We start from the raw sequence: 9,561 nt of genomic DNA, 5'->3' as shown, positions 1-9,561 counted from the left end.
CTCCTTTAAGCCATGTGTTGGATGAAGTTGTAGAAAATGCTAATGGAGTCCACAGGTGTCATAAAATCCAATGGACTATGAGTAAAGATGTACGAGTCACACTCACAGCCAGCTAATAAGATGGTTGCATAAATTGCATCCTCAGTGTTGAAGATTGCATGAAATTGCAGGCTATACAAGTGAAATGGCATGTTATATCACCCAAGCAGAAGGGTCAGTTAAACATTTGTTTTGCTGCAGTGATCCTGGGAAACCACGAAACATACAATATTAATTCTTATCTAACTGTAGCTCATGTGAATTGATGTTTTAAGGATTTTAAACATGCCAGCTTCCAGGAACGATTTTGGCAAATTTTGTATGTCACAATATAAAGCACATCAAACAAATATTTCATCACTTGCCTTGAAATAAATACACTGCTCAGTTCACTGTTGAATCCTCCTTAAAATAAAAATGTGTCCAGCACTATTTTTGTGAAGACTGTGCCTCACTAAACCAAATGAAGAAAATACATTACCTCAAACAAAATGTTACCTGCTAGCAATCTTAAATTCCATACATATTTTAATAGAATCAAAACAGATGTTTGTGGTTCATAAGCTCTGCAAAACAATATTATAGAATTTGATTTTTTTCTCAACAGATGAACCCTGGAGCAGACATAATTTGCACAACTGCTTTCTTTTGCTTATTTTCAATATGGTATTTACATCAAGAAATATAAAATTTGGCTTTTCATTTTTAAACTTTCCCCATTTTTCTAACGTCAGCATAACCCAATGGGAAAGTTTTTTTTATTACAAATAAATAAAGTACTTCAGAAAATTTCAAGTTACAGATACTGGTACGTGATTTCACAAAGTTAATAGTTCTTGGCGCAAAGATAGAACATTCAGATAACCACAAAAAGAACACTCAGATATAACAAAAGAAAGATAGGCATTATAACTATTGATTGATGTCAACTCTTGGACCCAGATGATGATATGTCATTGCAAGTCGCTTTTGACTTCAGAAAACAATCTGAAAGTTCTTTACACATTACCAGCAACAGCAATCTAAATAAAATTCTGACCATACCAAATATTGCTGGACATCAAAATTTTGTTTGAGGACTTGAAAGATTAGAGGTTTCTTAATAAGGAAGTGTTGAATCATCCCACTCAAGCTGTTCCCGCCTGGTGACATTCTGCTGATCTTCTTCATGTTCAGCTTCCTCCTCTTCCTCACTTTCCTCCGAATCAGCACTCGTGATGTCATCCTCCTCTCCTTCCTCTTCCTCACTCTCTTGTTCACTGTGCTGTTGGTCTTCATAGTTCTGAAATATAATCACAAACAGCATATGTTTTAGTGAGAGTGGTATGAGGGAACACAACACTGCTGCCTGCCATTATGTTGAACTGTGTGGAAAGCAACTGCAGGATGCAGAAGGAATGTGGTTGCAACAGCTGAGGACAATAACTCTTATTCTCCAGCACCAGTGTCGAGAGTGGTATCCCACTCTGGCACAAAGGATGTGGGTCTCAGTCAGGGACTGCAACATTTGTGAAAGCATTTAACACTTGCTGACCTGTCAGTGTAAACTTCAGCAAATGTTACACAAAGTGAAATTCACATTTAATAGTGACATAACATTGGTTCAGCACCTTTGCTGATCAACTTTCTCAATGTACAGTTGGGTTACCATTCATAAAGGGTACTAAATAAAGACAAGTTAAATTTTGTGGAGAGAAAACAAATAAACATTTGAATTTGATTCCTTTCCTATTTTATTACATTTTTGCCTTTGTTTTATACTTTTCAAAAAAAATCAGCAGAAGATGTAGATATTACTGGCTAGGGTAATACGTTGCACTTCCCCAATTGCCCTGGAGAACGTGGGTGTGGTCATCTACCTTCGTGAACCACTGCAGTCTTTGGCATGTAGCAATGCCCACAGTGCATTTAGGAAGGGGGTTTCAGCATATTGGCAGATCAACAATTTAAGAAAAGTGATATCATTTTAACTCAGGATGGTGAGTGGCTTGGAGAACTTGCAGGCATCGGTATTCCCACAGAACTGCTGCCTTTGATAAAGATAACAAGGTGTAGAGCTGGATGAACACAGCAGGCCAAGCAGCATCAGAGGAGCAGGAAAGCTGACGTTTCGGGCCTAGACCCTTCATCAGAAATGGGGGAGGGGAAGGGGGTTCTGAAATAAATAGGGAGAGCGGGGGAGGCGGATAGAAGATGGATAGAGGAGAAGATAGGTGGAGAGAAGACAGACCGGTCAAAGAGGCGGGGATGGAGCCAGTAAAGGTGAGTGTAGGCGGGGAGGTAGGGAGGAGATAGGTCAGTCCAGGGAGGACGGACAGGTCAAGGGGGTGGGATGACGTTAGTAGGTAGGAGATGGGGGTGGGGCTTGAGGTGGGAGGAGAGGATAGGTGAGAGGAAGGACAGGTTAGAGAGGCGGGGACGAGCTGGGCTGGATTTGGGATGCAGTAGGGGGAGAGGAGATTTTGAAGCTTGTAAAGTCCACATTGATACCATTGGGCTGCAGGGTTCTCAAGCGGAATATGAGTTGCTGTTCCTGCAACCTTCGGGTAGCATCGTTGTGGCACTGCAGGAGGCCCAGGATGGACATGTCATCTGCGGAATGGGAGGGGGAGTTGAAATGGCTCGTGACTGGGAGGTGCGGTTGTTTAGTACGAACCGAGCGTAGGTGTTCTGCAAAGCGGTCACCAAGCCTCCGCTTGGTTTCCCCGATGTAGAGGAGGCCACAATGGGAATAGCGGATTCTGCAAAGCGGTCCCCAAGCCTCTGCTTGGTTTCCCCGATGTCGAGGAGGCCACAACGGGAACAGCGGATCGGTCTCTTCAACGAGGAAAGAATGACCTGTTCACCTGCACATCTGCTAATGTGGTATACTGCATCCGCTGTTCCCGCCTCTTTGACCTGTCTGTTCCCTCTCCACCTATCTTCTCCTCTATCCATCTTCTATCCGCCTCCCCCTCTCTCCCTATTTATTTCAGAACCCCCTTCCCCTCCCCCATTTCTGAAGAAGGGTCTAGGCCCAAAATGTCAACCTTCCTGCTCCTCTGATGCTGCTTGGCCTGCTGTGTTCATCCAGCTCTATACCTTGTTATCTCAGATTCTCCAGTTCCTACTATCTCTGAACTGCTGCCTTTGTTCTTCTAGGTGGTAGGGGTCATGGATTTGGAAGGTGCTGTAAAAAGAAGCTTAGTGAGTTACTGCAGAGCATCTTGTAGGTGGTGTGCACTGCTGTCACTGTGGCAGATGGACGCAAATCAAATGTTACTTCGTCCTGTTTGTCGGTGAGCATCTTGAGTGTCTTTCAAGTGGAACCAATACAGAAAATGGAATGTATCCTCCAATGTATAGTAGGGGCAATAATGAAACTTTCTCCCTTCCCTTATCACTGTAACATTTCCAGAGGTGGCTGATAGAAATGTTGATGTATTCTAGGAGATTCATTGTAATCTTTGGTTGCTCCCTCATAATGCCTTTATATTCTGTACTTTCTGCTTGGAGCTCAGTTGGGTTAATTAACCTATTGTGCGTTCAACCTCTGAAACAAATTTCTACTTGAGTACTTTGCTGAATGCCTTTCACCTTGAATCATACACAGTATAACATGTTTACTTATGTTATTTGCTGCAGGTGTTTTATTTAGCTATCATGTCCAATTACCTCACAGTTATAGTGCAAATAATTGCAGAAGAAGCTAAAAGAAAATTAAACAATAAGTGATAATGAAAAGAACAGTGCTGAACATAAAGAGGTAGACTATAATAATTTGCTAATGTTGAACTTCAAGTTGTACAGTATAAAATACGTTACTCGACATATTTCTAAAACTTCAATGAGAAATGGTTGCATATTTACTTTAACAAAATGTAATTTTATGATTTTTCCCTCATTTATCTTCATCAAACTACACCACTTCCAGCTAGAGAACTTAACTCCTTGCTCGACACAAAACTTTGAAAAGCTAATACCCCTGTATCTCAACTAGATGATTGTGGACAGTAGTGGCTGACAGACTAAAAAATAATAAAGAACTGCAGATGCTGGAAATCAGAAACGAATACAGAAATTGCTGGACAACCGTAACAGGTCTGGCAGCAGAGTTAAAATTTTGAGTCCTGAAGGGAACAGTCCCTGCAGAAGTCTGATAAGGGAAGGGGGGATTAGAATTTGTGTCTGTTGGTGGCAGAAATGGTGGCTAATAATCCTTTGGATGTGGATGCTTTTGGGATAGTAGGTGAGAACAAGGCGGACACTACCGCTGCTGTGGGAGGGAAGAGTCGGGGTGAGGGCCAAAGTGCAGGAGATGGCTCAGACATGACTGAGGGCCCTGTCAACCACAGTGGTGGGGAATCCTCAGCTGAAGAAGAAGGTGGAGATTTTTGAGGTCCCCTTGTAGAAGCTGGCATCATTGGAACAAATAGAATCATAGAATCCCTACAGTGTGGAAACAGGCCCTTCGGCCCAACAAGTCCACACTGACCCTCAGAGCATCCCACCTAGACCCATCCCCCTATAACCCACCTAATCTACACATCCCTGAACTCTACGAGCAATTTAGCATGGCCAATCCACCTAGCCTGCACATCTTTGGACTGTGGGAGGAAACTGGAACACCCGGAGGAAACCCACACAGACACAGGGAGAATGTGCAAACTCCACACAGACAGTCGCCCAAGGGTGGAATTGAACCCGGGTCCCTGGCGCTGTGAGGTAGCAGTGCTAATCACTGAGCCACCGTGCCACCCCTATAATGTGACGGAGATGGAGAAACTGGGAGAATGGAATACAGTCATTACAGGAAGCAGTGTATGAGGATGTGTAGTCAAGGTAACGGAGGGAATCAGCGGGTTTGTAGCGATTATTGGTGGCTAGCCTTTCCCCAGAAATGGAAACAGAAATGTCGAGGAAGGGAAGGAAGCAGCCAGAGAGGGACCAGATGAAGATAACAAAGTGGAAAATGGAAGCAAAACTGATAAACTTTTCCAATTCCAGGTCAGAGAGGGAAGCAGCACTGACTATGTCATCGATGTACCAGACAGTTGTGGTTGGGGGCCAGAGTTGGTCTGAAACAAGGAATGTTCCATTTACCTCACAAACAGACAAGCATAACTGGGGTCTATACGGGAACCCACAGCCACACCTCTGACCTTAAGAAAGTGAAAGGAGTTAAGGGAGTTGTTGTTCAAATGGCTCCATCTCCATTTTTATGTACGAATCTTTTACTAGTTAAAATCAGTTCTGAAGAAGGGTCACTAGACCCAAAAAGTTAATTTTGCTTTCTCTCCACAGATGATGGTTGACAGACTATTTGATTGCAGGGTGGGATGGTGCAACACATCAACTGGCAATTATAACGAAAACAAAATTCTGTCTTCATATGAAGAAGGCTGTTACAATCTTCTAACAATGTGGCAGAAACAATTGCAAAACAAGCTCTATTATCTATTGTTTGACTGGAAGAAGTCTTTGATTTCAGTCAGAAGGTATGGACGTACTGTTGAAATGGTTTGCCGTTTAGAACTCTAAATGTTTGTCCAATTCAAATTATTGCTGCAATGCTTTGGAAATTTGCAGTTTGTCAAACTGAGGCATTGGGAAACAAACCAATGGCATTTTGTAGTTGGAATTGGTACTTAAGTGTACTTGTATGCCTACGAGTTTACACAAATTCGTGTATCTGTATCTGTGTGTGTGTGAGTAAAAATAATGACCATTGTCTCTTTCTCATCTGACTGATAGGCCTGTGCTTATTTATGAATCTTCAGTGATGACTGATTGATTTTGAAGCGGTTCAGGCATGTGTGTCTATCTGGAAATGATAGTTCAGATGGAGGAAATGTCTATAAGTTTGTGAGCTAAGCTGTTGAGTACATGTATGTCTCTTTTTAAAAAAAAATCTAGATGGATTGTTCTTTCCATGTCAGTGCTCATTACTGGGTCCTGCCCTCCATCTGACATTTTCAGCTAAGAGATGGATTGTCGACCTGGAGCTGTATAACATTAACCTCAGGAGACATGTAATATGGCTCTGTAGCATGTCTCGCTGAATTTCTTTTTTAAGATTGGGTTGTTTGACAGCTGTGAGCTGAGGGTCAGCATCCCAAGTCAAAGGAATGTGCTGTCACTTTTTCTTAGCCATTATAAAGGTTGATAAAACTCCTCAAAATTAAAACTACCATAGGGTTTAGTTGGTTACAGCTGCCCTAATTGAAGTAAAACAATCAATGTAACTCTCCTTTGATTTCCATTGCATAGTCAAAGCATTATTCAATTTCCCCTGGATTTCATGGGCTTTCACTTTCCTCCGACATTACCCACAAGAAACTTCAATCAAATCAAAAGGGTAGTCTTAAAAAAGAATATTTCAGAAATCTTAAACAAAATCAATAAGGGCGCTTGAGTGAAAAAGCTGTATTACATATATAGTTCAGGTGTGTCAATAGTTTAAAATGTTTAGCAGCAGCATGAAAAGCTTTTTAAGTTCTATGCAGAAAGTCACACAACTAAAACCATTAGTGAACGCAGAACATTGCATAGTGCTAAAACTGTTGACTCTGATTAAAGTACTTGATGAACAATTCCAATAAGGTTGTAGCAGAGGGGACCTGATTTCAGGGACAACGATTATGAAAGAGGCCAAACAACTTCACACTTTTCTTAGAATTGTGTGCGGACTGTAAAGGATGGCACAAAGGTTTAAATATGGCCGTAGCATTCACCATTTAAAGTCAACCAGTGGACAAATATTTGATGGTTGAGAGGCTGTAAAATGTTATTTAGCTGAATTTGGGAAGTTATTGAAGGAAAATAAATTCAGTCTTGAGCATACATCAAAGACAAAGTGTAAACTGCCGGTTATAGACAAAAGTATTAAGCCTTGTGCTTTCATTGGAATTAACAAAAAATCATGAGGCCTGCAAACATACATGTAGATCGTGGGCTGTTGGTTCCATAATTATTTTGACCCCAAGTCTCATGCACAATGCACTGGCTGTGGACTGTAATGTTCTTTGGACAATTGTTCAGCTCATTTACTGTGGAACAATTAAATGCTGCCAAATTATTCCCTACATTTCCAAAATGGCAGAAGAATTGAACACATATTCTAGTTCTTTCTTCACAAAAGAGAACACTAATAATTTTCGAGAAATGTTTGGAACTAAGGATCTAGTGAGAGAGTTGAATTGAAGAAAATCAGCATTAGGGAGAAAAAAAGTGCTCAAGAAATTAATGGAATTAAAGTCTGACAAATCCCCAGGGCCTGATAATCTGCATCCCAGGGTACTAAATGAAAGAGGTGTGAAAATATCAGACATATCAATGGTAATGATCCAAACTTTTATAGACTTTGGAGCTGTTCTTACAGATTAGAGGCGGTCAAATGTAATCCCACTGTTTAAAATTGAAGGAAGAGAAAACACAAGGAATTACAGAGCCCATTATAAAAAATGATAACAGAGAACTTGGAAACCATTTATGGGATTAGACAAAGTCAACATGGGTTTGACAAAAAAAAGTAATGTTTAACAAATCCACTGGAGTTTTTTTTAAGGATGTAAAAAGAAAAATAAATAAGGGAGAAACAACTGATGTGCTGCATTTGGGTTTTGAGAATGTTTTTGATAAGCTTCAACATAACAGGCGAGTAGGCAAAATTATGAGTGGCACAATGGCTCAGTGGTTAGCATTGCTGCCTCACAGTGCCAGGCACCCAGGTCTAATTCCAGCCATTGTCGAATGTCTGTTTGGGGTTTTCACATTCTCTCCATGTCTGTGTCGGTTTCCTCTGGGTGCTCCAGTTTCCTCCCACAGGAAGGAATTAGCCATGGGAAAATACAGGCTTACAAGGATGGGGTAGGGGTTGGATCTGGGTGGGATGCTCTTTGGAGGGTTGGTGTTGACTCGATGGGTCAAATAGTCTGCTTCTACACAGTAGGGATTCTGTGAAAATACAGGGAATTGGGATAGTATACTGGCATGGATTGTGAACTTGTTGAGTGAAGTAAACCGTTGGAATAAATAGTCTTATTCTGGGTAGTAGACAGTAACCAGTGGTGTACCACAGGGATCAGTCAATCAGGACACATACATAAATGACTTGGATGAGGAAGCCGTAGGAATATTTCCAAGTTTGCCAATGACATAAACTAGGTAGGGTCATGAGGAGGGTGCAAAGAGGCTTCAGGGTGATCTAGACAAGTTGAATGTGTGGGCAGATGCAATATAATGTAGCTAAATGTAAAGGTATACATAACAGTTTGAAAATCAAAAAGGCAGAGTGTTATTTAAATGATGATCTATTGGGAAACATGGATGTTCATAGGGATTTGCATGTCCTTGTACTCCAGTCAAGGCAAGTAAACAGACAAGTGCAGCATGCAATTAGGAAGGCAAATTGTACATTGACCTTAATTGCAAGAGGATTTGAGTTCAGAAGTAGGGATGTCTTACTGCAGTGATACCAGGGATGGCAGGACTGTTTTATGAGGTGAGATCAGTTCAACTGGGCTTGTATTCACACTAGTTAAGAGAATTAAGATCCTTCTCTGATTGAAATTCTAAAAGAACTAGACAGACCAGACACAAAGAATATGGGTCCCGTGGTTGGGGAGTCTCGAAGCACTGGTCACAGTCTCAGGATAGCGGGTAGGCCATTTAGAAGTGAGATGAACAAATATCTCTTCACTCAGAGTGTGATCACCCAGACTGTGGAGGCTTAGTCACTCAGTACATTCAAGAAAGAGATTGATTTTTTTTTTCAGGTATCAAAGACATCAAGTATTTTGGAGAGACAGCCGGAATTTGGCGTTGAGACAGAGAATCAGCCATAATTATTTGGAACGGCAGAGTAGGCATCGATAGCCAAATGGCCTACTCTTGCTTGTAGTTTCTATGCTTCTAAACATATTCTCTCCAGTTGCACATCACTAATTCAACCAAAGAACCACAAAGTTATCAGATCAATGGAAACTACTACATGCTAATGAATTCAATGAAAACTGCCATAGGCACAGTTTTTGTTATGTCTGTGAACAGTTGCAGTATGGTGCTTTTTAAGGTGTGCTTCCATATTGATTGGTGATTTGGTGTTTGGCAAATTAATGGATTAATATCACTGGAAAAATTTGTAAAATGTGTGGCACAGGTTGTGTCCACTAAATGTTTTTGGTGACAAGGATACAGGGAAAACCTTGAGGGTTTTAAATGCAAACAAAGGCAAGGCAAAAGCAACTGATATCCTTTACTATGCCAAGTGAATGCAAAGTGATGTGGACATTGATTTAGACAAGGAAAACATTATGAGATGGTTAAACTGTAGGATGATGCTCCAGCTGTTCAACAAGAAACAGATGTAGAAATTAATGAAATAGTTTTACATAAGTGTAGATGACAATAGTGATGAAGAAGATAATGTTCCCGAGGACAAGATTATTAAGGAGGAGATAAATCTGGCTTCCTGCTTCATCAGCTTTCTAGAGTGACAATGCTTTATAAGCCAGCATAGGATCCAAGAGAAACCAATAAAAG

General features: G+C 41.0%; 1 protein-coding gene across 1 annotated transcript in view; it reads right to left on the bottom strand.

The window, feature by feature from the left end:
- Positions 1–1,081: 1,081 nt before the first annotated feature.
- clstn2a (calsyntenin 2a) overlaps positions 1,082–9,561 on the bottom strand; it is a 353,207-nt gene continuing 344,727 nt past the window's right edge. Inside the window, exon 18 of the mRNA XM_048604120.1 lies at positions 1,082–1,321. Within this exon, the coding sequence (XP_048460077.1) occupies positions 1,139–1,321 (183 nt within the window). The 3' untranslated portion in view covers positions 1,082–1,138. The remainder of the gene's footprint in view (positions 1,322–9,561) is intronic.

This window comes from Rhincodon typus, chromosome 13 (genome assembly GCF_021869965.1).
Source record: "Rhincodon typus isolate 14 chromosome 13, sRhiTyp1.1, whole genome shotgun sequence".
In the NCBI taxonomy this organism is placed as follows: Eukaryota; Metazoa; Chordata; class Chondrichthyes; order Orectolobiformes; family Rhincodontidae; genus Rhincodon; species Rhincodon typus.
Note: the sequence above shows the minus strand (reverse complement) of the source record. Positions and strands in the feature narration are given on the sequence as shown.